General features: G+C 39.4%; 1 protein-coding gene across 2 annotated transcripts in view; it reads right to left on the bottom strand.

The window, feature by feature from the left end:
• CRYBG3 (crystallin beta-gamma domain containing 3) overlaps positions 1-27,407 on the bottom strand; it is a 148,842-nt gene that overhangs the window by 40,891 nt on the left and 80,544 nt on the right. For both annotated transcript variants that reach the window (XM_070406050.1, XM_070406052.1), the window contains exons 10-15: positions 27,113-27,148; positions 24,746-24,879; positions 21,354-21,480; positions 5,043-5,185; positions 4,809-4,935; positions 3,947-3,979 (exon numbers count right to left, since the gene is read on the bottom strand). In XM_070406050.1, coding sequence (XP_070262151.1) covers positions 3,947-3,979; positions 4,809-4,935; positions 5,043-5,185; positions 21,354-21,480; positions 24,746-24,879; positions 27,113-27,148 — 600 coding nt within the window. The remainder of the gene's footprint in view (positions 1-3,946; positions 3,980-4,808; positions 4,936-5,042; positions 5,186-21,353; positions 21,481-24,745; positions 24,880-27,112; positions 27,149-27,407) is intronic.

Here is a 27,407-nt window from a genome sequence, read left to right as displayed (position 1 = left end):
CCACCTCTACTTTTTAGTCTCAGTGTTCATACTTAGAAGCATTAACTGAAATTTACACACACACACACACACGCACAGAGAGAAAAGTAACACTTCATTCTGACTACCTTAAAAATGCCTCATAATAAAACAATTCTCATAATAATTTTCTGAGGACGGTCCATACAGAAACCAGCACCGCATTTATAAACTATAGTAATGAAACTTGGTGAAATTAAGTCCTGTGTACTACTGGCCGGATAACTATTTTAGTTTCCTTCCTAGGATAATGTAGAATAAATGTATAAAACAATGCAGATACTTTGCTTAGAACACAGGCAAGTAGTCAAATAAACAAAAGTTTATTTCAAACCACATCCAGCTCTCCGTGCCATCCGGGCACAGCTCCATTCCTACCAGCCCCACAAATGGAACTGTATGGAAGCAAAAAAAAAAAAAAAAGAAAAAAATACAGTGTACCATTGGTTTGCAAGGTGCCTTTTCTCACATATTATCTTATTTCTCCTTTAGACTGTCCTTTAAGGCACAAATTATCACTGCTTTATGAATATTTGCAGAAATGCTTTTTACTATATACTTTTCATTTTTGGTATATAAGAGTAAATGCAGTTGGTCTTTAATCTAATATGATAAACTAAAAACTCAAGACCAAACACAGAAGTTGTGCTCAGTTTATCCACATCAGAATAATTTTGAATGTATTTACTCCAATATTAAAGTAATTTCTGTGAGAAACATTCTATCCTGTCTAAAAAAGACTTTCTGCTGCCCTTTGGACCTCCTCCAAACACGCTGGTTGTTAAAGTCTTGCTTGCAATCTTCTGTTGCATCACACTGCCTCATCCTGTAGTGTTATGTACTTTTCCCATCGATTACATGTCCTACAATAACTGTACTTCGCTGATTACTCCTAGAAGGGCTGTCTTTACTTGGTGAAGTACTTCTCTAGTGTTTCTACCTGTGGATTCTATAAAGATGATCTAGTCACAGTACCATGAAGAAGTGTTTTTCTCTACTGCTCTTGAATCTTAATGATATTTGACTAAAACTGTTGTTCCTTTTCCCCATCAATAATAACAGTAACCATAACTATTAAAGATCCTGCAATCACTCTAAAATTCAATGTGGTAAAATTATATAAGAAAATAAATATCCAGTCACTTTTTCTCAGCCAGAATCATGCATAAAATTCAACAAGGGCTCAATAGTGAAAGAAATCCAAACTTCTAATTGTATTTGCAATAGACTTGAAAAAGATTCTAAGAAAGCAAAGTCCTTGGTTGGGTTAGAATTTCCAGAGAATGATGCCTGAAAACAACCTCCCTGAAAACTAAACACACTGTTCTAAGATTTAATTTAGTGAAATTTCTGATTTGGACTTGCTGGGGGTGCGGGGTGATGAAGACATTAGGAACATAATCCACATGGTTTGCTTTTTTGTTTTGTTTGGGGAAAAATAAAAATAAAATGCCACCTGCTGAATATGAAGAACTCTATAATGCGCCTTTATATTTTGAGTGGCAATTAGACTTGGTGACTGAGCTTCAATCAAAAACAATCTTCTCAATACAAGGAGGTGTTGTTCCATGTTCCAAATAAGACATCTCATCATGACATGCTTACACATCAGCAAGAACATTTTTATTAGCATAACTCTCATGATGTATACTGATCTTTATCCACATACATTTTCTGGTTTTTCCTTTCTTAGGATGCTTGAGGTTCCTTTTCAAATCGCTATTATAAAAAAAATCCCATCTCTGACCTGAAGTCTGAGATGTAACTTCCTATTTATTCCACAGACAGAGAAAACGACGACTTCCTCTGAACACAGCATCTGCATGGTCAGTCTGGCTATCACAGCTACTTGTAAAGAACAAAAATACTTTCTAATTACTGTGTGGAACCAGCGTGTCAGCCAATCCAAAAACTACCAGAATGTTCTGGAACGTTGGTCCAGTGGAAATAATAAGACCTTTGATACTGGGTCAATTAAGCAGGCTTTGTCTGCATGTGACCAAATATCCAGCTACCATGCACCTGTCAGAAATATTTATTTCACAAGGCAATAGCTGAGCCACAGCCAGAAAAACGAAGTGGGCCAAGTCCACTGGGTGTTCTCTGCTGCTTCCTTTTCTCTTCAAGTTGGACTGGAAATACTATGAAGAAACCCTCTGAGCAATCCACCCCAAACAAGGAAGTCCATACAAAGGACAGGGACGTAGGAGGGAAACAGACCTGAAAAGAATGTGACTTCTATCTGCACTTAAGACTCAGAAATGTGCAGTTAGGAATCATCCCTATTTAACACCTTAACTACTTATGTTGATTCATGTGAAAAAGTCCTTTAAGAGTCCACAGCTGAAGTTTACAAAGATTCAAAATAAATGTTTTGGCAGGAAGTGTCTCCAAATACAACAGCTCGATTATACAGGGTAGAACAAAAGTGGGTTTACAACTGTTCTTTTGGAAAAAGACATGTTATTATTGCAATGGCTTTATTAACTGCTTCTCAAACTCACAACTGTAAACGTACTTTTACCCCACCCTGTATTTACAAAGGAAATGTTCCCAATGGGCCTGAGTTAATCAGAAAATGAAACCTGAAAGCACTGTGAATGGATAAACTAAGCTGATTTAAAATATATAAACAGTGATGTGAACATGAAAAACATACACTCAAAGAGAAGGATTCAGCATTATGTAAAGCTAGCAAATGTCAAGTAATTAAAATTAATCAATATATTTGGCTTTTTGACAGAAAATGTTCCAAATTTGTTGTTTAAAGTGAGATAGAAGAAGCTATCTCTCTCAATCTCTCTTCCTTCTATAGTTCCTCATATCATACAATGTCTTTCTTGACGTAAAATCCTGAAAATGTGGCTAAGTAGCGTCAGATACTAGAAAATGCCCATTTTGTGATTGTGTGAAATGATACAAATTCTAAATCTCGGTTTGCTCATCAATAAATGAGATTAACCCTGACCTCACAGAGTTATCAGAAGCACTAAATGAGCACAATTTCTGTTCAACCTTTTCATCCAGCCCCACAGCCCCCTCCCCTCTGACAGCTGCCAGTCTTTCCTCTATCTATGAGTCTAATTCTATTTTTGTTAGTGTGTTTTGTTCATTAGATTTCACATATGAGTGAAATCATATGGCACTTGTCTTTCTCTGACTGGCTTAAGTCGGTAAAGGGATTAAGCAAAAACCACAAAAAACTCACACAGACAACACTATGGTGATTACCAGAGGGTAAAGGGGAGATGGTGACAGAAGGAAACTTGACTTGGGGTAGTGAACACACAATACAATATACAGATGATGTATTATAGGAATGTATACCTGAAATCTATATAGTTTTATTAACAAATGTCACCCCAATAAATTCAATAAAAAAGTAAAAAAACAAAAAACAAAACAGAACGGGGGGGCGGGCGCCACAATTTCTAGCCCTCAATGGATAATAAACAAAACTTAGGCTCCAGAGTAATGCCCAATCCTTCAAACCACTACCACTAGAAATAAAGAAGTAAGGTTGCAATTTTAATAGCGCTTTTAAGACCTATCTGATTTTGGTATTAGAAATACATTAGGAATAATAAACATGTCAAGACAGCTAGCTATTTCTCTATGTGCTGAATAAGGATAAAACACTCAAGAACGGCTGGGCAACAGGGAAGCAGAGTGGCAGACGTTCAAAATGACCCCACAGTGGTTAGAGTTGAATCCCTATAAGAAGAAAACAGGAGCTGGGACACATCCAGGCCAGAACCACCAGCAACAAAGATGGGCTCTTCTGCGTGCAGGTACCAAGCACAACGCAGCCGCCCTGACACACAGCCACACACACGTTATCTGAAGGAAACAAGGATTTGAGAGAAAGGGCATAGAGTTTTTAGTAAACAATTTAACAATCCCCAGGTAAGGCTATTTTTAAACATACCAAATGTGGAGGCTCATTTATCCCAAGTGGTTCCTGAAAAACATATTAAATAAAACATTAAAACAGTTGTAACCATATAATCAGTAGTCTTCTCAAAAGTTCCGAAAATATCCTTGGCGGGGAGGAAGGCCTCGCCAATTTACTAGATTTTTTGAATTGGCCAGGACCCTTAAATAACTTACTGAATTCTCTTACAGTAATTTTGCATTTATTACTAATTCACTTTGAGTAATACTGTAGCTGGAAGAAAAATGTGCCCCAATACCCATTAGAACAAAAGCGTCTGAACTTCCCACCATTCCGTCTCCCAAACTATCTCATGGGCACCCAGACTGCCCTGTAGTGTTTGTTATTACCCAGGCTTTTTGTAGCATGCCCTCTCTGCCCTATATACCTTCAGATTTCACCCAGTGTATTCCCTTCTGTGACACGGTCCCCAAGTTCCCAGGTCCTGAGTGCTTTCTTTCCCCTGCTCTCCTCCCACTGCCTACACATTTCATTTTCTCACTAATCATTCTATAATTAATTGTCTGTATGTCTATCTCCTCAGAGACCGAGACCCATCAGGGCAGTCTTATCCATCTATCTCCAGTGAATCAGTACAGTGTCTGGCACAGCAGAGGCACTAAATAAATGCTGCTCAGTGAATGAACTGATCAAATTACAAAGCCACTTCATCGATGTGCTAATATCACACACAAGATCTCTATGGAGTCCACAGAAATTCTTATGCTATTTCATTTTCTCTACACATACATGCAACATAGATCAACAATTTCACTTTGAAAAAGCTTGTTCCACACATTCTGTTGTATGCCATCCCATGTCCCTGGCATTAGCTATGTCCATACTTTTAACTCACCAGTTGGATAGGTCGGATTGACATGATTATGTTATTTGATCCTCCCCAGTCAAAAAAGCATTTGTATTTCCCTTTCTCTAAAATGTACTGTTCTCCACAGAAAAACTTCTGCTGGTAGGCAACCCACCTAGTAGGGGGAAAAGGAAAAAGAACAGAGGTGATGTAGAATCGAGCAACCAACAATTTTAAACAGCAGAGAACATTTAAAGGTTCTCAAGGGAGGAGACAACTTACACTCCACTTTTAACATGAATGGATCTTGTTTCAGTGCCAAAGCTCGTTTCTTCTAAGTCAGAAATTTCCTGATTTTTAATGTCAATAAACTTCCCACTTTCCAGGTCAGATTCAAACAGTGTGATGGAAGACTCTATAAAATTCTAAGAGGAGGAAGAGAAAAGTTTAGAAAATGCATGAATTTTGTTTTATGGCTTGCTAAATCTTTGCACAATTTTCACATACTTGTGGGATAATTTTCACAAACATAGCTCCAGGAAGAATTTTAAATGGTATTGGGAACAATTGTAATAGTCACTATTCCTAAATAGTTTTAAAAACTAAGCCTCAATTTTTACTTTAATCAGGAAAACATACCATTTTTATATAAGTTGAAATTAGTTAACAGTTGGTAAATTGCTAGGACTTACAAGCTACCATATGCAACACTACTTGTAAAGGAAACTAAAGTCTCACTTATGCCTAAAGATCAAAAGCTGCATGAAACAAAATGAGCAACAAGGGGGAGGATTTGATGTGCTGAAATGAAATGGGGAAAATAAAGTGCTTGACAAAAGAGAAAATTATTAAAAAATTAAATTGAGAGAAAATGCTCTAACCAGTTTGGCTCAGTGCATAGAGTGTCAGCCTGCAGACTAAAGGGTCCCAGGTTCGATTCCAGTCAAGGGCATGTACCTTGGTTTCGGGTACAACCCCAGTGGGGGGTGTGCAGGAGGCAGCTAAATCCATGTTTCTCTCTCATTGATGTTTCTAATTCTCTATCCCTCTCCCCTTCCTCTCTGTGAAAAAATCAATAAAATATATTTTAAAAAATAAAAAATAAAAAAATAAACTGAGAAAATTGTAAAAAGTTTTAATCAGACATGTTTGAAACAAAATTATCAGAAAAACTCTAAGACCCAAATTGATAAGTCAGCAAATAACACAGACATTTCACAAAAAATTAAAAACAAATAAGAAAATTGTGTCAATTGTTTTATTTTGAATTTCACTAATAAAAATAAATTTAAAATAAAACAATTGACACAATTTTCACTTTTTAAATTAAGATAAGAAGGATCGCCAAAGCCGGTTTGGCTCGGTGGATAGAGCGTCGACCTGCGGACTCAAGGGTCCCAGGTTCGATTCCGGTCAAGGGCATGTACTTGGGTTGCAGGCGCGTCCCCAGTGGGGGATGTGCAGGAGGCAGCTGATCGATGTTTCTCTCTCATTGATGTTTCTAACTCTCTATCTCTCTCCCTTCCTCTTTGTGGAAAATCAATAAAATATATATATATAAAAAAAAAAAATAAGGATCTTAAAACTCAGTTTTGTCAGGGAACACTCCTGGTGGAAACATACATCGGACAGCTATTTTAGAAAATAATATAGAATATATTTAAAAGATTGATATTGTTTACACTCTTTGAGCCTGAAATTAATCCCCACCTTTTTTAAGTTGAGCTTTTTAAAGAAACTAAACAGTAGGCAATTTATATGCAAAGATGCATTGTTTGTAATAGTGAAGAGCTGTAGACAACGTAAATGTCCAAAAGATGCATCAAGATAAACTTTTATGCATCTACCACTTGATGGAATAAATATAATTATGAAGAGTTTTTGAGAAAAACCAAGATGGCGGCATAGGTTAATGCCAGAGTTTGCTGCCTCGAACAACCACTTCAAAAATACAACTAAAAGACGGAATGGACATCATCCAGAACCACAGGAAGGCTGGCTGAGTGGAAGTTCTACAACTAGGAGGAAAGAGAAAAGCACACTAAGACTCAGAGGAGGCGCAGTGCAGAAGTAAAATACTAAGGTGCGGAGTGCATGTGGAGCGGGCTGGCGGCTGAGGGCGTGGTTGTCTGTTTCAATCGGGAGGGAGTCTCAGACTCTGAGCTCCAGATCAGGGCGAGTCTCTAGGGACCCAGACTCAAACGGGAGAAGCAGACTGTCTGGCTTCGGTCGCAACTCAAAGGCAGCTTTCTCTCTGATGTTTGCAGCGGTTGCTGGGACTCTGAGAGGCAGAGCCCCTGGGGACAGGACTGAGAGCAGCCATAACTGCTCGCCCCGCCCGCCCTGTAGATCCCCTGGGACCCGCCCCGCCAAAGCCCTGCACAGAGGCATTTGCCGGACAGCCTCAGGCAAAGGCTAGATTAACACCTCCCTAGAGGACAGAAGTTCTCCCACTGCAGATACAGCTGATTCTCACAGCCAATTGCCCTGGAGGTCAAATCGCCCCCAGTGTTTCCTACAACAACCAAGGCTTAACTAAAACAAGACTGCACACAAAGACCACTAGGGGGTGCACCAAGAAAGCATAAAAAATGCGGAGACAAAGAAACAGGACACAAATGTCAGAATTGCGAGGATATAGAGCTCAAAACCACACTTTTAAGGTCTTTTAATAATTTTCTAGAAACTGCCGATAAACTTGATGAGATCTACAAGAAATCTAATGAGACCCTCGATGTTGTGATAAAGAACCAACTAGAAATTAAGCATACACTGACTGAAATAAAGAATATTATACAGACACCCAACAGCAGACCAGAGGAGCGCAAGAATCAAGTCAAAGATTTGAAATGCGAAGAAGCAAAAAACACCCAACCGGAAAAGCAAAATGAAAAAAGAATCCAAAAATATGAAGATAGTGTAAGGAGTCTCTGGGACAGCTTCAAACGTACCAACATCAGAATTATAGGGGTGCCAGAAGAAGAGAGAGAGCAAGATATTGAAAACCTATTTGAAGAAATAATGACAGAAAACTTCCCCTATCTGGTCAAAGAAATAGACTTACAGGTCCAGGAAGCGCAGAGAACCCCAAACAAAAGGAATCCAAAGAGGACCACACCAAGACACATCATAATTAAAATGCCAAGAGCAAAAGACAAAGAGAGAATCTTAAAAGCAGCAAGAGAAAGAAACTCAGTTACCTACAAGGGAATACCCATACAACTGTCAGCTGATTTCTCAACAGAAACTTTGCAGGCCAGAAGGGAGTGGCAAGAAATATTCAAAGTGATGAATAGCAAGAACCTACAACCAAGACTACTTTATCCAGCAAAGCTATCATTCAGAAGTGAAGGTCAGATAAAGAGCTTCACAGATAAGGAAAAGCTAAAGGAGTTCACCACCGCCAAACCAGTATTATATGAAATGCTGAAAGGTATCCTTTAAGAAGAGGAAGAAGAAGAAAAAGGTAAAGATACAAATTATGAACAAATATGCATCTACCAACAAGTGAATCTAAGAATCAAGTGAATAAATAATCTGATGTACAGAATGAACTGGTGATTGTAATAGAATCAGCGACATAGAAAGGGAGTGGACTGACTATTCTTGGGGAGGAAAGGGGTGTGGGAGATGAGGGAAGAGACTGGACAAAAATCGTGCACCTATGGATGACGACAGTGGGTGGGGAGTGAGGGCGGAGGGTGGGGAGGGAACTGGGAGGAGGGGAGTTATGGGGGGGAAAAAGAGGAACAAATGTAATAATCTGAACAATAAAGATTTAATTTTTTAAAAAAAATAAAAGAACGAGATAAAACTAAAAAAAAAAAAAAAAAAGAGTTTTTAACAAGCTAACAGTGAAATATATTCTACACTTATTACTGGCCAAGAGTTTGATGTGCATTATTTTCAAATGAGCAATCAAATGAGATTATATTACTTTCATCCCCATTGTACAACTAAGAAACGGAGTGATATATAATTATACTGAGTAATATATAAAAACTAGAGGCCTGGTGCATGAAATTTGTCCCTAGGCCTGGCCAGCGATCAGGGCCAGTCAGGGCCTTCTGGCTGCCGGCCGGGGCCTCCCTTCCACAGTTGCTGGCCAGGGCCTTCCTTCATTCTGTGCCTCCCCGTGGTGGTCAGAGCACGTCATAGTGAACGACTGAACTCTCGGTCTCCATTCAAACTCCTGAGGGGACATGTGCATATTATCCTTTTATCCTATATAATAAAGAGCTAATATGCAAATGGTCATCACATCCTCATGCTGTCACGCCGTAATGGCTCAGACACTCAACACTGAGGAGAGAGGAATGGGGACCAGCCAGGCACAAGTGAGCTCACGAGAGAGAAATGGGGACCAACCAGGCTTCAGCCCGGGAGAGGGACAAGTACCCGCCCCGAGATCCCAGGCGCCAATGGCTGCACCTGCACCTGCGGCCCGGGAGAGGGACAAGCCGCCTGCCCCGCGACGTGGTGGGGTCTGGGGTCCCGGGTTTCACACTATTTCCTGCGGGTCTGGGTCTCACACGATTTTGCGTGCTGGGTCACTAGTATATATAGAAGATTGATATAACATATTAATACATTATATCAATATTATACACACACAGATGAGGAAATCAAGGCTTTAATAGCTTGTAAGTGATTTGCCTTAAAGTCCCCCGAATAAGCCTCCCAACTGAAGGATGAAGTGTATAGCCCGGGTGCCACATCAACAAACCTGGCTGTACTGACAGCATACACTTCCAGCATGAACATGGCTTTGTCTCTTGCAACCTGAGAATGCGTAACTAGCTCGAGGCAGTTGGGAACCAGTATCAACAGCCACCTACCAAGTCAGGCCCAAACAAAATGGGAAGGTCTTTTATCAGCTCTCAATTTTATGGCTCTCTCCTCTCCTTTCCTCCCTCCCTCCTTCCCTCCTTTCTTCCATCCCTCCTTTCCTCCCTCTCTTTTCTGGTCACTCTGGAATGCTCCAACTCTGCTTCTGTTACCTACTCTACTCTGGGTTAGGGTTTCAGGAAGGGGGGTGCAGGGATAAACTGAAATATACCATATGTCATTCATTATATTATGTTGGAATCAAATGGGACAAAGACAAAAAATAGAGATATGTGCATGCTTAATGTGTTTGTGCCCTTTCATGAAAATAACTTGTGTTACTATGTGATGTGCTCTACTTGAGCAATGACTTGCACAAATCAACTGTGTGGGTTGTGGGGGAGTGACCATAGTGAGGAGGGTGAACTGGGAAGCAGGCTGGAGGGACAGGCCATTTGACCACAATGCAGCCCAGAGCCGAACAGAGGAGGAATCTGCTGTCAAAAGTGCCAGGTGCAAGTGCTGACAGTGTATGCATTCACAAATAAATTTACTCCCTGCCCAGCCAGCGTGGTTCAGTGCTTGAGCTTCGACCTATGAACTAGGAGGTCATGGTTTGATTCCCGGTCAGGGCACATGCCTGGGTTGTGGGCTCAATCCCCAGTGTGGGGCGTATAAGAGGCAGCTGGTCAATGATTCTCACTATTGATGTTTCTATCTCTCTCTCCCTCTCCCTTCCTCTCTGAAATCAATAAAAATATATTTTAAAAAATTTACTCCCATGGCTTGATTGTGTGTCCTTCCTGCTCTGTCTACCAAGGGCCATGGGAATCTCCCAAGTAGCATTGCTCTCCTCTTTCCAGCTTTGGCTTTTGGTGCCTATAGCTCTTGCCTTCTGTCTTTTGTAAGTACCCTTCTGAACCACTCTCCTAGTTTTGAGCTTCTCTGCATTTTTCCTGGAACCTACCAAATATACAATATCTGATCTAGTTGACTAGCTGCCATCACTATGGTGCCCCTTCCAGGCAGAATTCTAACTCTAAGCCAACTCCAATAATCTGGAGCTAAACCTCCAGGGTCATGTGTACACAGCATGGCATGAAATATTTAAAGAAAACACACCCCAAAACAAATAAATTGTAACTGTCTTGTTCTGGAGGTAACTGCAACAGGCCCTCAGAGTTACAACATCCTGAGTAAGCCCCACGAGGTTACCAGGTCACTGCCATCCCACTTTATTAGGCACAATTAAATAACGTCAGAAGTCCTACTGATTTAAATGGAGCTTTACAGCTCGAGAAGAATGAATAATGATGGAATGACCTCAACTCTATATTCCACTTTATTTTTTCAAAGCACTGACAACCATTGAAAAATCGGGATAGTTTAATAGTTTCTCAGTACAGTACTCCTGCTGCTAAGAAAATGAATGAGCAGCTGCCGCAGGACCAAACAGCCTTAAAGATAAGTAATTTGATTATTTTTAATTTCCATAACATCCCTCAGCTGACTGGGTGCCAGAGCTTTTGCGCTACAAGCCCCGTGGACGATGCAACATGGGACACCAGTGGAGATTGAGCATACCCATTACTTTAGGAGAAAGACCTCCGCTGCATTCCACCTGGCTTCAGAAATTTGAAAAGAGGCCCAAAGTCTGAAAATTGTAACAAAAACAAATAAAAAAGCTAGTGGAAAACAAGTCTATCAAGGCAGTTTCGTTGAGAAAGCCAAAAAATAAAAATTCCTTCCTTAATCCCTAAAGTCTACTGCTATATTCCTTCTGGTCTTGTCCTTTAAAAAAATACTCAACTCCAAGTCAACACATCTGCCTGACTCATTTGGAATTAGGAACACATTTCTGGTTGTACTCTCCAAAGCACGCTGGGACACAGATCACATTCTCCCTAAGGAACTCATCCAGAGTTTGACCTTAGTAGAATCCAGAGTATTCTGCATACTGGAGCCAAGACATTAGAAAACTGTATTGTATTATGCAGTTTTCTGTCCTCTTGTTTATTTTATATTACCTCAACTTAGATCTGAAAATGTAGCATTTCACTCTTTCTAAGGTTAGAGACATCTGAGAGTCTCCTACTTATGTAGGTCTGTGACAAAGGCTTTAAGTCCTATATCTAAATACTGTATTACTTAAAATTTTCAATGAGGGTAGATCTTATTATCACACATAAAAAAGTAATAATAAAGGGTATGGAAGAAAATTTGGGGAGATGATTAATATGTCTATGGCTCTGATGGTGGTAGATGGTTTCACAGGTGTAATTTATCCCCAAACTCATTAAATATGCACAGCTTTCACTAGCCGGTTTGGATCAGTGTTTAGAGCGTCTGCCCTTGGACTGAAAGGTCACGGGTTTGATTCCAGTCAAGCATACATACCTAGGTTGCAGGCTCAATCCCTGCCCTAGTCTGGGCGTGTGCAGGAGGCAACCAATCAATGTGTCTCTCTTACATCAATGTTTCTCTCTCTGTCTCTCCCCTCCCTTCTACTTTCTCTAAAAATCAATGAAAAAAATATCCTCAGGTGAGGACAAAAAATAAACAAAAAAATAAAAAGAAATATGCACAACTCTTTACATGTCAAGCATGCCTCAATAAAGTGAACTCTCCCATTATATACTGTTTCTAGTGAATGTAAAATATTTTTAAGTAAAACTTGATAAGCAAGTTTTTAAAAGCATTTTCATAATATAAACATATTTAAATTCTAAATTTTCTAAATATGTACAGATTTGTTCATATATTTCATCTGAAAATATTTTGTGGACATAAGTTTATAAGTAAACTGTCTGAAAGTTCATGTAAATAATTACTTATTATATGTATGTGTATTGTCTGCAACATGACATATCTTTACAGCCACAAATGAAGTGCCAATAAACCTTCGGTTGAATGAGATCCAGTTTTCCATTGTTAAGTGCTGTTTTAGCCTAACCATTTTGTAAAAGAGGAAAAGAAATTATATGGCACTAGAGGCCCGGTGCACAAAATTCGTGCACGGAGGAGGGGGGGGGGTCCTTCAGCCTGGCCTGCACCCTCTCCAATCCAGGACCCCTCGGGGGCAGGCGGCTTGTCCCTCTCTCGGGCTGCAGCCTGGCTAGTCCCCATTCCTCCCTCGTGAGCTCATTTGTATCTGGCTGGTCCCCATTCCTCTCCCCGTTGTTGAGTGTCTGAGCCGTTATGATGTGACGGTGTGAGGGCATGATGACAATTTGCATATTAGCTCTTTATTATATAGGATAGGCTCCAGAGTAGGCAGATTTGCCCTCAACTCACAGCTTTACACTCGGGCACAGTATCTCTCAGGTCCTTAGTTTCTCAATCTGTAAGATTGAGAGGACGTATGTATGCCTTTGTGAAGATTAAGTATAAGCATGAAAGTAAGGTTCTTGACAAATGTTACAATATTATAATGAGGATTATGAAAACATCTTTAACTATAACTTAATAACTTACCTTTTAACTTTAAAAAAATCTAATTTAAAGAGAATAGAAGATCTTCTTGAAAGGGTACTTTTACTTATTTTTGTAAATGCCGCAAATTTTGTATGCAGCACTAATTAACATGCCAATTTTTCCAATATAGATTATCATAGACTCTCTATATCAAATATTTCATAATTATGTAGCTCTACAGGGTGGGGCAAAAGTAGGTTTACAGTTGTATCTACTTTCAAATGCAATAAGTAAATAATAATACAAAATAATTATTGCACTCAAAAGTGGCTACAACTGTAAATCTACTTTTGTCCCACCCTGTACAGTTATAGTATTCATATATTTTCATATTTTCTACTATTGGTAGATTTTAATTAGTGAGATAAGGTTTGTTTTTTTGTTAGCTTGCTTTAGTCACAGTCATCTTTGGACGATACCATCACATTCATTTCTAAACATTTCTAGGATCAGCAATGCTTCCACTCAATTCTTTTTGAAATAAGGAGGGAAAAGAAAATTTTGATACAAGGTGGAAGATGCATCGAATCATGACCCACAGTTTACTCAAAGAGTGTGGTCAACAACCTTAAAAAAAAAGATTGAAGACTATCTTGTTTTGTCTTGCTTGCCTTTTATTTTATTATTATTATTATTATTATTTTTTTTTTTTTCAAGAGTATTTCATTATCTTTATTTTATTTTATTTTTTTTTTATTTTTCGCTAAAAGTATTACAAAGTGTATTACATAAGTGTCCTTTTTTCCCCCCCGCCCTTGACAGACCCCTGCCCTCCCTTACCCCCCAGTGTCTTATGTCCATTAGTTATGGTTATATGGATGCATACCAGTCCTTCGGTTGATCTCTTAATCCCCTCTCTCCTCCCCCCCAACCCTCCCTGGCCTTCCCACTGCAGTTTGACAATCAGTTTGAGGCAGCTCTGCCTCTGTATCTATTATTGTTCAAAAGTTTGTAATGGTCTTTATTATCCATGAATGAGTGAGATCATGTGGTATTTTTCCTTCATTGACTGGCTTATTTCACTTAGCATAATGCTCTCCAGTTCCATCCATGCTGTTGCAAATGGTAAGAATTCCTTCTTTTTTACAGCAGCATAGTATTCCATCGTGTAGATGTACCACAGTTTTCTAATCCATTCATCTACTGATGGGCACTTAGGCTGTTTCCAGATCTTAGCTATGGTGAATTGTGCTGCTATGAACATCGGGGTGCATATATCCTTTCTGATTGGTGTTTCTGGTTTCTTGGGATATATTCCTAGAAGTGGGATCACAGGGTCAAATGGGAGTTCCATTTCCAATTTTTTGAGGAACCTCCATACTGCCTTCCATAGTGGCTGCACCAGTCTGCATTCCCACCAGCAGTGCACAAGTGTTCCTTTTTCTCCACATCCTCTCCAGCACTTGTCGTTTGTTGATTTGTTGATGATGGCCATTCTGACAGGTGTGAGATGGTACCTCATTGTTGTTTTGATTTGCATCTCTCGGATGATTAGTGACTTTGAGCATGTTTTCATATGTCTCTTGGCTTTCTGAATGTCCTCTTTTGAAAGGTGTCTATTTAGATCCTTGGCCCATTTTTTGATTGGATTGTTTATCTTCTTTTTGTTAAGTTGTATGAGTTCCCTATAAATTTTGGAGATTAAGCCCTTATCAGATATGACGTTGGCAAATATGTTTTCCCACGAAGTGGGTTTTCTTGTTGTTTTGTTGATGGTTTCTTTTGCTGTGCAGAAGCTTTTTATTTTGATGTAGTCCCATTTGTTCAGTTTCTCTTTAGTTTCAACTGCCCTAGGAGCTGTATCAGTGAAGAAATTGTTTTGGCATATGTCTGAGATTTTGCTGCCTTTGTATTCTTCTAGAATTTTTATGGTTTCCTGTCGTACATTTAAGTCCTTTATCCATTTTGAGTTTATTCTTGTGTATGGTGTAAGTTGGTGGTCTAGTTTCATTTTCTTGCATATATCTGTCCAATTTTCCCAACACCATTTATTGAAGAGACTATCTTGGCTCCATTGTATGTTCATGCCTCCTTTGTCAAAAATTAATTGAGCATATTGGTTCGGGCTAATTTCTGGACTCTCTATTCTATTCCACTGATCTATATGTCTGTTCTTGTGCCAGTACCAGGCAGTTTTGAGAACAGTGGCTTTGTAATACAGCTTGATATCTGGCATTGAGATCCCACCTACTTTGTTTTTTCTCAGGATCGCTGCAGCTATTCGGGGTCTTTTTTTATTCCAGATGAATTTTTGGAGAGTTCGTTCTAGATCCTTGAAGAAGGCCATTGGTATTTTAATGGGAAGTGCGTTGAATGTATAGATTGCTTTGGGTAATATGGACATTTTAATGATGTTGATTCTACCAATCCAAGAACATGGTATGTTCTTCCATCTGTTTATGTCTTCCTCTATCTCTTTTTTCAACGTCCTATAGTTTTCTGAGTAGAGGTCTTTTACCTCTTTAGTTAAGTTTATTCCTAGGTATCTTAATTTTTGGGGTGCGATGGTAAATGGGATTGTTTTTATAATCTCTCTTTCTGCAAGTTCACTATTGGTATATAGAAATGCCTCGGATTTCTTGGGGTTAATTTTGTATCCTGCTACATTGCCAAATTCATGTATTAAGTCTAGTAGTTTTTTGATGGAGTCTCTAGGGTTCTGTATGTATAATATCATGTCATCTGCAAATAAGGACAGTTTTACTTCCTCTTTTCCAATTTGGATGCCTTTTATTTCTTCTTCTTGTCTAATTGCAATGGCTAATACTTCCAGGACTATGTTGAACAGGAGTGGAGAGAGTGGACATCCCTGTCTTGTTCCTGTTCTTAGGGGAAATGGTGTTAGTTTTTGTCCATTGAGTATGATGTTGGCTGTGGGCCTGTCATATATGGCTTTTATTATGTTGAGGTATGATCCTTCTATTCCCACCTTTCTGAGAGTTTTTATCAAAAATGGGTGTTGGATTTTGTCAAATGCTTTTTCTGCGTCAATTGATATGACCATGTGGTTTTTTTCTTTCAATTTGTTTATGTGATGTATCACGTTTATTGATTTACGGATGTTGTACCATCCTTGCATCCCTGGGATAAATCCTACTTGGTCATGGTGTATGATCCTTCTGATGTACTGCTGGATCCGATTTGCTAAGATTTTGTTGAGGATTTTGGCATCTATGTTCATGAGGGATATTGGCCTGTAATTCTCTTTCATTGTGTTGTCTTTACCTGGTTTTGGTATTAGGGTGATGCTAGCTTCATAAAATGTGTTTGGAAGTGTTCCATCCTCTTGGACTTTTTGTAGTAATCTGAGGAGGATAGGTTTCAGTTCTTCCTTAAAAGTTTGGTAAAACTCCCCTGAGAAGCCGTCTGGTCCTGGGCTTTTGTTTGCCGGAAGCTTTTTGATGACTGCTTCAATTTCTTCCATCGTTATTGGCCTATTGAGATTTTTAGATTCTTCCTGATTGAGTTTTGGAATGTTGTATTTTTCTAGGAATTTGTCCATTTCCTCCAGGTTGTCTAGTTTGTTGGAGTAGAGTTGTCCGTAGTATTGTTTAACAATCATTTGTATTTCTTTGGGGTCTGTTGTTATTTCGCCTCTATCATTTCTGATTTGGTTTATTTGGGACCTCTCTCTTTGCTTCTTGGTGAGCCTGGCTAGAGGTTCGTCAATCTTGTTTATCCTTTCAAAGAACCAGCTCTTGGTTTCATTGATTTTCTGTATTGTTTTTTTGGTCTCTATTTCATTGATTTCTGCTCTAATCTTTATTATCTCCTTCCTTCTGCTCACTCTGGGCTTTTCTTGTTGCTCTCTTTCTAATTCTTTGAGTTGTAGAGTTAGATGATTAACTACCATTTTTTCTTGTTTTTTGAGGTAGGCCTGTAGAGCTATAAACTTCCCTCTCAGGACTGCTTTCATTGTGTCCCAGAGGTTTTGGATTGTTGTGTTTTCATTGTCATTAGTGTCCAGGATGTTTTTAATTTCTTCTTTGATGTCATCGGTAACCCAATCAATATTTAATAACATGCTATTCAGCTTCCAAGTGTTTGAGTATTTTGGGTTGTTTTTATTGTGGTTTATTTCTAACATTATGCCATCGTGGTCTGAGAAGATGCTTTTTATGATTTCAATCTTCTTGAATTTGTGGAGACTTTGCTTGTGACCCAGTATGTGGTCAATTTTTGAATATGTCCCATGAGCACCTGAGAGGAATGTATATTCCGCAGCTGTGGGGTGAAGTGTTCTGAAGATGTCAATTAAGTCCATCTGATCTAGTGAGTCATTTAGGATTGCTGTTTCTTTGCTGAGTTTTTGTCTAGCGGATTTATCCAGTGATGTTAGTGGTGTATTAAAGTCCCCTACTATGATTGTATTGTTGTCGATCTCTCCCCTGATACCTTCCAGGAGTTTTCTTATGTATGTGGGTGCTCCTGCATTGGGTGCATATATGTTTATCAGGGTTATATCCTCTTGTTGTATTGATCCCTTTAGTATTATGAAGTGGCCTTCCTTATCTCTGGTTATGGCCTTCACTTTGAGGTCTATTTTGTCGGATATAAGTATTGCTACCCCAGCTTTTTTTTCATTTCCATTTGCCTGAAAGATATTTTTCCATCCCTTCATTTTCAGTCTGTGTGAGTCCCTTCTAATGAGGTGGGTCTCTTGTAGACAGCAAATGTATGGGTCATGTTTTTTTATCCATTCAGCCACTCGATATCTTTTGATTGGACCATTTAGTCCATTTACATTTAAAGTTATTATTGAAAGGTACTTGTTTGTAGCCATTTCTATTTTTTTGTGGCTGCTTTCTTTCTGGGCTTTTTATTTCTTCTTTTTACACCAGTCCCTTTAGCATTTCTTGCATTGCTGGCTTGGTGGTGATGAACTCCCTTAGCCTTTTTTTGTCTGTGAAGCTTCTTATTTCCCCTTCAATTTTGAATGATAGCCTTGCTGGATAGAGTATTCTTGGATTCAGTCCTTTGCTTTGCATCACTTTGTAGATTTCCGTCCATTCTTTTCTGGCCTGATGTGTTTCTGTTGAGAAATCGTTTGATAATCTGATGGGGGACCCTTTGTAGGTAACTCTCTGTTTCTCTCTTGCAGCCTTTAAGATTCTCTCTTTGTCTTGTACATTTGCCATCGTTATTATGACGTGTCTTGGTGTCGGTCTTTTGGGGTTCATCTTGCCTGGGACTCTCTGTATTTGTGTAACTTTTTTCTTCCCCATATCTGGGAAGTTTTCTGTCATTATTTCTTCAAATAGATTTTCTAATCCTTGCTGCTCTTCTTGTCCTTCTTGCAGCCCTATTATGCGTATGTTACTTCGTTTCATGTTGTCCTGAAGCTCCCTTAGGCTCTCCTCCTGTTTTTTAATTCTTTTCTCCAGTTGCTGTTCAGATTGAGCTTGTTTCTCTGCCTTATCTTCTAACTCACTAATTCTGTCTTCTGCTTCTTCTAGTCTGCTGTTGAAACTTTCCATGGTGTTTTTGATTGTAGCTATATCATTTTTCATTTCTTCCTGATTCTTGCATAGGTTGTTGATTTTCTCATCCATCCGGTGAATGAATTGTACAACCATCATTCTGAATTCTTTTTCTGTCATGTTGCACGCTTCAGCTTCATTAATTTCCTTTCTTGGTGATTCTTCATTGTCTTTCCTCTGGGTATTGTGTCGTCTCTTCATTCTGATTATCTCCTGATGGTTCAAAGGTTGAGTTGCGTGGGCCTGGGCCGTGCGCAGTGGGAGGCTCCCACCACCCTAGTGTCACTGAAGAGCTCTGACACTAAGATGTGTGGTTGTTGTTGGTTGGTGGGAACCAGGCTCGCTCTGTGTCAGTGTTGCCAACACTCAATGTGGCCTCGCGCGTGCCCTTAGAATTAGGGACCCTGCCTGCACTGTGCTGAAATAGAGGCCCCCCTGACACGTGTTTAGCACCAGAGCAGAGCCCCCTAGCTTGCGCCAGGAGTCAGAGTTCCCCAAGAGTTCAGTATCAGAGTCTCTGTTGCTTCGCGCAACCTCACCTTGAGAATCAGGGTCCCTGTGTGCCCTTGCACCAGGAATTGGATTCACTGGCTCTTAGTATGAATGCACAGGAAATCAGGATCTCAGGCGCAGGTGATAAGAAACACAGTCAAGTCACTGGTGCTTGGTGCTGCCTCCTGCCCTGAGAAACGGGGTTTCTCTATTTTATTATTATTTTTAAAAAATATATTTTATTGATTTTTTACAGAGAGGAAGGGAGAAGGATAGAGAGTTAGAAACATTGATGAGAGAGAAACATCGATCAGCTGCCTTCCGCACACCCCTACTGGGGATATGCCCACAACCAAGGTAAATGCCCTTCACAGGAATCGAACCTGGGACCCTTCAGTCCGCAGGCTGACGCTCTATCCACTGAGCCAAACCAGTTAGGGCTTGCTTGTCTTTTAGTGCTCAGGTAAGGAGTGGCTAGGTAGAGAAAACCGCTGGTCACTGTATATTGTGGAATAAATACCTCAAAAGTTACCTGTCACTCAAGTAAACTCAGTGCCCAGTCTTCAGTGGATTGCCCTGTATTTCTGTCAGGCAGAACTGGTTTCCAACTCTTATGGACAAGGATGTTTCATGGAAAAAAAAACCACAACAACACAAAAAGAAAAAAAGCTCCTTTGTTCCCTGTGCTTCTTTCCCATTCTGGCTCCTCCTGTCTGGCCAGGTGAGGGGTTGCAGCAGACATGCTGCTGGCCCCGACACACAGACCAGAGGGGCCAGAGCACACAACCTCTGTGCTCACCCTGTGCTCAGTCCATGTGGACCCACAACCACCCTTCGCTTCATTATCAGTTCCTTCCAAGAGGGCTTTCACTATGCCAGAGTTTAGAGTTCATATGGGTACAGATTATTTTGGAAAGAGACTGCAGTGGGAATGCCTCAATCATAAGAAAACATGCCCCTCTGAGCATATTAGAGTCTGCAGGGCTGGTCAGAGAAATGAGCCACATTTGAGAAGGCCTGGTATCCTACAGAACTCTATCATTCACCACCTCTTCTCTACAGCTTCATCAGCTTTCACCGGAGTCCTGCAAGGTACTGATCCCCTTTTCTCCAGACTTCCTTTACACTGTGCCATTTCTTAATACAGTCACCAAAAAGATCTTTCTAAACCACTAATCTAATCATACTCACTAGGTCTAAAATCCATCAGTGGCTCATTATCAAGTCAAGAAAAAAAAAATCTGAACTCTTCAACATGGCATATGAGGCCCTGCATTATCTGCCTCTGGACTCATCTTCCCAAAGTTCTCCCTAATACCCCGACTTAACTGCATTCCCTACCCCCCCACCCCCATTAGTTAATATGGCAGTTTCTCAACCTCAGCACTATTAACATTTTAGGTCAGAAGATTCCTTCTTTGCTGGGGGTGGGAGGTGGGGTGAGGGGGGTTGCCCTTTGAATTGTAAGTGTTCAGCAGTATCCCTGGCTTTTACCCACTAAATGTCAGTAGCATGCCCCCGCCCCCAATCAGACAATACTAAATTTCTCCAGACACTGCCAATGGTCCCTAGAGGGTAAAATCACCCCAAACTGAGAACCACTGGCTTACATCCTTGCCTTTATGTATGTTAGTCTCTTACTGAAACAGCACCTACCTTTCCCCTTCACCCTGTCCTGAATTTCTTCACCTGGTAACTCCTGAACTTGAAATTTCAGCTCAGCTGTCCTCTTCACTTCCTCTCACTTCCAACAGGAGTAGCTGACCTTTTTCTGAGTACCCTCAGTACTCTGTGCTCAAGTCAATCACCGTCAAACAACATCAAACACCTCTGTAAGCGTCGTTTCCCTATCAGACTGCCTGCTCTGGGAGGGCAGGGCTGAGTCTCTGGCCACTGTACCTCCAGCATCTGGCACAATATAGCTATCAAAGCAGGTGCTCAAAAATGTGGAATCAATAGGTGAAAAGTAAATACAAGTATTCTGAAATAATCATGGCAGTTAGAAAAACAGGCAAGGGGGGGAGGTAGAAGAAGGTAAAGGGGGGATAAATGGTGATGGAAGGAGACTTGACTTGGGGTGGTGAACACACAATATACAGATGATGTATTATAGAATTGTACCTATAATTTTATTAACCAATGTCACCCCAATAAATTCAATTAAAACCAAACAAACAAAAAACAGGTACGTCACATAAGCAGTTCAGTTTAGTGCCCTCAGGTTTTAGAAAGATGTTAAAACCTCATGTTGTATCAGAAGTCATGTCCAATTTTTACGGAAAAATAAAGAGAGAAATTAAGAATTTGGGAGCTAACTCACAGCTTGTAAGTACCGGAAAGACAAGATGGGGCCGCTCAATGCCCCATAAGCATTTCTGTCTTCATAATCTCCTTCTTCAAGCAAGAATTGTTGGCCTTTAAAATGTTCTTTTTCATAGGCAACCCACCTAGAAATACAGAGGACACCAACTGAGCCATTCATCAGTAAAACTGTAGTCAAAAACGCAAGGAAAAAAATCATGATAAAGCACTCCGTTGCACATCACAGTGTTTTAAAAAGCAACATATTTGTTTTGTTACCATTTACAAAGACAAATGGTATACGCTCCATGGATCAATAATTTTTATACTTTGCAGTCTCTCCCACCAAAAGGTCAACTGTTGCAGAATTACAACAAAGCAGTGCTCATTAATGCATGTGGTGTGGCTGATACCACATCTCAAAATGGTTGAAGAACAGTTTACCAAGTAAAAAATAATGGAAAGCACAAATAGGGAATGAGACAAGTTACAAACCCACACTGAGATGCAAAGATAGTCACTCCTGTTGTACTGATGAAGCCCTCTGGAATGACAGCATGATTACTATATTAAACACGCATTTAGATGTAGATCAAGGAGCCTCTCACCAGGCTTCAGCTCTAAAACACATCACACGGGGGTTTAGCAAAGAGAAACTGGGAAGTGCCATCGAGCTGGTATTAGTGTTGGTGGCCTTCGTGCATGCAGAGGCTTCTGTAGGTGTTCATGGTGGGAAGTGTTGCTCCCTCCATTTTATCTGTACGTTTCAGGGACCCAGGCTTCTTGACTTCTAATCTACAACTGTCACTAAGCACTGATCATCACCATTAGGCATTAAGCTCCTCCATGAAACTTGCATTTTACGGAGTAACTGGTGTAGCTAACGTAGTGTGGGCAAAGATGGGTCACAGTGTGTGTTGACGCGCTTAAACCCTCCCTTCGGCCACACTGTGTGACCAGAGTGGGACCCGCTCCCCTGGCACATGCCAAGGGTGACTATTTTGGGCTCCTGGGTTGGGGACTTCTGAATTCTGGAGTTTGACAAACTGAAGCCTGGTAAGGCTACTACTGTTTGTTTCCTTTCTCCACCCCTACTCTAGTTGTGAAGATATAAAAAATATTCCACAGGTTTCCATAGGGTGCAAAACTACAGTAGCTGTTCAGCAATCATGAATCCTTCCTCACTTTGTGCTGCAGGTGTGTGTACAGCAGGAGAAGGGGGCACATGAGTTGGAATAAACATGTTTTATACATCTTAATATATTTGTAATGTGTACAGAAACTAGCATTACTTTATTCTTAAGCTATTATGTGAAAATAAATCTTATAAGAACTTTCACATTCTAAGCTTTCTTTTATATAAATGAGGCTACTCAAAACAAACTTTTAATGCATTTGAATGGGAAAAAGAATAAAAGGTACAGAGGACCTTACTATTAAAGAAGAGATCAGTAAATTTTCATATAATGACAGTTGAAAATCTTCTGCCCAGTTTTTCTGAATAGATTTAATTAAGATTCAATGTATATATCCATCTGAGATATTAAAATGTAGATGTTATCTGAGAAAAATTAAGAAACATCAACCTCACTTTCCCCAGATCCCTCAAGACGGGAGAGAGATGAGGAAGAGCCCTCATATACCACATATAAGCAGCTGACACAAGTGAAAAATGGTAGAAACGCAGAAAAAATAATGAAGTTGGCTGTTTAACTCTCAATGGGGACATCACATTTTTCTCTGCAGCTGCCATATAAAAATGATAGTGTGTACATTGTATTGTAAGTCATAATATTTTGAGATTTTTATAAAATAATTATAGGAAAGAACAATGACAATCACAATCTAGTTAATGGGAAAAATACTTGGATCCCAGAGGGAAGAAAAGGCAAAAATATTTAGCAAAGGATTAACAAGAAGCATGTGTGTTCACAAATCAGAGGACACCGCAAATAAATACAACACAATAGAAATATGTTTGTCCAAGGCATATTTGTTCTTCAAGCCCCTAATAAAAATTTAAAATTCAAAAATAATTACAAAATAAAATTGAAAGAAAAAAATAAATGTATTTTTTATGAAAATATATTTACCAAAACAAACAAAAAGATGATTACCAAAATGTGAGACTAATTATGGATATGATCCACCTATCTAGCATATTGCATAGTCTCTCATAATTCCAAATGGTTGGTATGGCCATCGCTTGATTTTTTTTTTGCTGGAAATAGCAAATCCTAAGTCTCTAAAATATAGATGCTTGAGTGATCTTATATAAGTCATTTAATTTCTATGAATAAAGTATTTTAATAGCATCTTTTGCTAGAGTATCCTGAATAAGTTATACAATGTTAGCACAAGTATCAAGAGGTACCAAGGCTTAAAACAAACCAACATTCCAAAGAGAACGACATATCAACAGAGAGACTAACAGAAAGTATCTGGAGGGATCAGTACTGGGTTGACAATGGTGAATAAGCTATGAAAGCTGCTTCTCCCTGGTTTTACCTGCCAGGATACAAATACAGAAGTCGGGCCACAGATTTCCTGGGGCTCCTGCCCCAGTAACTGCTGATTGAGACTGAGTTAGCACAATGATGGCTACAATGGGTTTATACTTAGGAGTTCTTTGAGGGCTTCCAAATGCAGTTCAGGGCCACAGGTTAACGATATCAAAATGCCTTACTTTGAAACAGACAACCAGGCTACTTCTTTAATTGGGGAGGGCTCACTGTCAATGTCCTCAGCACAGAGTCAACTAAGAGCAACAGAAGAGATTTTTTTATTTTGTGTTGACCCTATAAAATCAGAGTGTATAAGGAAGCTATAGGACAGAATATTCACTAAAAATACTTTAAGCCTGGCCAGTGTGGCTCAGTGGTTGAGCATCGACCTATGAACCAGGAGGTCACAGTTTGATTCCCAGTCAGGGCACATGCCCAGTTGTGGGCTCGATTCCCAGTATGGGCATGCAGGAGGCAGCCAATCAATGATTCTCTCTCATCATTGATGTTTCAATCTTTCTCTTCCTTTCCCTTCCTCTCTGAAATCAATAAAAATATATCAATAAAAATATTTAAAACAAACAAACAAACAAACAAAAAACTAGGGCTCTCATCCATGCTCATAATCTTTAAGAAAATAATTTTATTTGCAGTTCTTATTTCTGTATTGTGATTAGTAATACTAAGTGCTGAAGTTTTGGAAACTATTTTCTTTTTAATCTACCTCAAAATCTGTAATGCCAAGTGTTCACAGGAGGCTACTAGTAGCTAATATTTTTTATTTCCCATATTATCAAAGGAATTTATATCTTCAGACTAAGGCAGGTGGTTTTTGCTCTGCTTAGCACATTTTCTGTACTGACCTTCATAAATTGACTAAATCAACTATTGAAAATATGACACTCACACTCCACCGATGACACGAATAGATCCAATTCCATGAAATTCCTCATCATTTTTTAAAAAATTAGGGACAGAATCTATATGTTCACTAAACTCTTTGGCCTGTCCATGGAAGTGAGGTTTTTCATAAATAATAACCTGAAAAATATGAAAGGAAAGTACTTAACATGCTCATATTTTAGAATAGATACACGTTAAAGACAACACCATGAATAAGGATCATGGTCTGTTTTTTCATTAATATATACTTACACTGGAGCACAGTGTCTGACAGTCACAAAGCATAAATGAGTCTTTAGCATCACAATGATAAAATATCTTAATAGTATACTTCTCTTATATTAATATACTCAAGTCTGATCACATTGTTCTGGTTATCCAAATCCTATGACCCTCTCATAGGAAAAACTCTCTTATAACTGGTTCTTGAATTGTCTTCCTAAGTTTATCCCTGTGGTTAGAATTTAATACAAACCTTCCTTATACTTATGGAATGTCCCCTGTAAGAAATAAAAGCTCTCTTGAGGTTCCAGGGCATAATAATAAATTATCTATGGATTTGAGAAAACATGCTGTTTCTTATAACGCTGCTTCTATGGTTGTTACTATTTAACAAGAAGAAAGAGACAGGCAAATTCTTGAGTCTAAGTAGGAAACTTCCTAAAAATAAAAAATGATTGAAAAAGTGATAGTATTTTTACTCCATGGTTGATTTAAATTAGGGGGGAGGAGGTAAGTGTAGAAGGAAATAAATTTGCAGCATTTCATTTACTTCAAATTTGGATTAGTACAAGTATCTTTTTTCCACTATTTTGATGCTCTTTATTCTCAAGTATGAGCTGCTCTTAGTATGTGGAAGTGATAATAGTGCTAGTCTACCCACATACTAGCACTCGGTCCTATTTGTGGCTAATGGCACAATCTGTGCACAACTGGCAACACGTGGCCTTGGCAAGTAAGATCCCATGCTCAAACACAGCGAACCAGCAAGTGATAGCTCTTATTATTTTCTTTTTTATAAATCTTTCTTGCTGAAAGTATTACATATGTCCCCTTTGTATTCCCCTTTGCCCTCTCCTCCCCTCAAAGCCTTTACCACCCTATCGTCCTGTCTATGGGTTACGCATAGCTCTTTTTTAAAAAACTGATACAATCATACAGACTGAAGTAAATATGTAGCACTGCTCCTGCAGTTTTCTACCTGTTAATTCTTCACCAGGTGCTGTATTGGAAGAAATGAAGTTTTATTTGGGTTTAATACATATGCCGAACACAACCAAAATAAGAAAGAAGCGATAATCCTTTGATGAGTAAGCCATAACTGACAACTAGCACCTTGAAAACTGAGGCTGTCTATGACAGCCATTCCATTCATACACCTTTACAACCTGTCAGGCTGCAATGTCCAAGGCAGACCCAGCCTGCTGCAGCGAAGTTCTGATTCAGCAAGCAAGGAGACTGAGACAGGAGCTACTCAGGGCGTGTCCCAGCTAATTCTGCATCTACTAGGTCCCGGGTTTGAAACTTTGGTGATAAGTTAGAATCACTGGGGAAGCTCTGCAAAATATGACCACACCCAGGACCAAGCCAGTACCTTTGTGAGTGGAACCCAGGCATAAGTATTTTTTTTTAAACTCAGATATGTGTGATTCCATCATACAGCCAAAATGTATTAGACACACTCAGATATTGAGTTCCAAAAGACTCCATCTAGAGAGAACGGTAGTCAATTCCACAAATTAGGAAGCCCCCAAATGGGAGGTTTGGATGCTGTGTGTCTGTTTGGAGGAAAGGAGAATGGATCAATCGCTGCCCACCCCTGCCCCTGGAGGTGCCGTGCCCTCATTACACAGAGGCTGTTGGCAGCTTTTCTCACTGCACTTTTATTTTCTGACCTCTCCTTAGACACATTTTATAATTCTATTTCTTCCTTTCTTTCCCAAAATGTGCTTAATCATGGCACTGCTACCACTCTAGTTTTCATCACCTCTATCCTTCCCTTTAAATACTCATGATTTAAAAACTGCTGTCTACCTGACAGAGCTATCTACACCTTCTAACCATCCTGGATCTCCTTGAGCATCAACCCCAATGCCTGCTAGGTATCTCCACCTGAATATCTAGCTGCGACCTATACCCCACCCCAAACAAAAATCAAACTTACCACCTTTTCACCTGTTAGTAGGTGCTTATTGGGTTTGACGGGGTTTTCAATACAGACCTGGGCTTTCGCGCAGTCACTTCCCCCCACCCCAACATTCACTGATAACATATATTCAGGTAACTGTTTTCAATTTTAACAGTTCAAATTACACAAAAAATTAATTCTCAATCTTTTTTAGCCTACTACAACAGCCTGTTCCAAACTTACCTTTAAGTTCATGGGCATTTCCACTTTTAGTCCACCCTTAAGATAATAAGAAATTTTAATGTTAAATATATAAACATTTAAAACATTTGAAAGTAACTATGTGACATACATATATAGGTTATATAAAAATCTGATTAGTGAAGATTATGTACCAGTTAAATTTAAGTTGTGGTAAATTTAAAATTTTAAGAACAGAACTCTATAATAGTTAAAATCAAGCCAGACTTCTCTACATCAATGTAGATGGGCCAGAAGATATTAGAAGATAATTCCAGCTCGGCCAGTGTTGCTCAGT

The sequence above is a fragment of the Myotis yumanensis genome, unplaced genomic scaffold, assembly GCF_028538775.1.
Source record: "Myotis yumanensis isolate MYYU_CA2020_CCGP unplaced genomic scaffold, mMyoYum1.0.hap1 SCAF_2, whole genome shotgun sequence".
Lineage (NCBI taxonomy): Eukaryota > Metazoa > Chordata > Mammalia > Chiroptera > Vespertilionidae > Myotis > Myotis yumanensis.
Note: the sequence above shows the minus strand (reverse complement) of the source record. Positions and strands in the feature narration are given on the sequence as shown.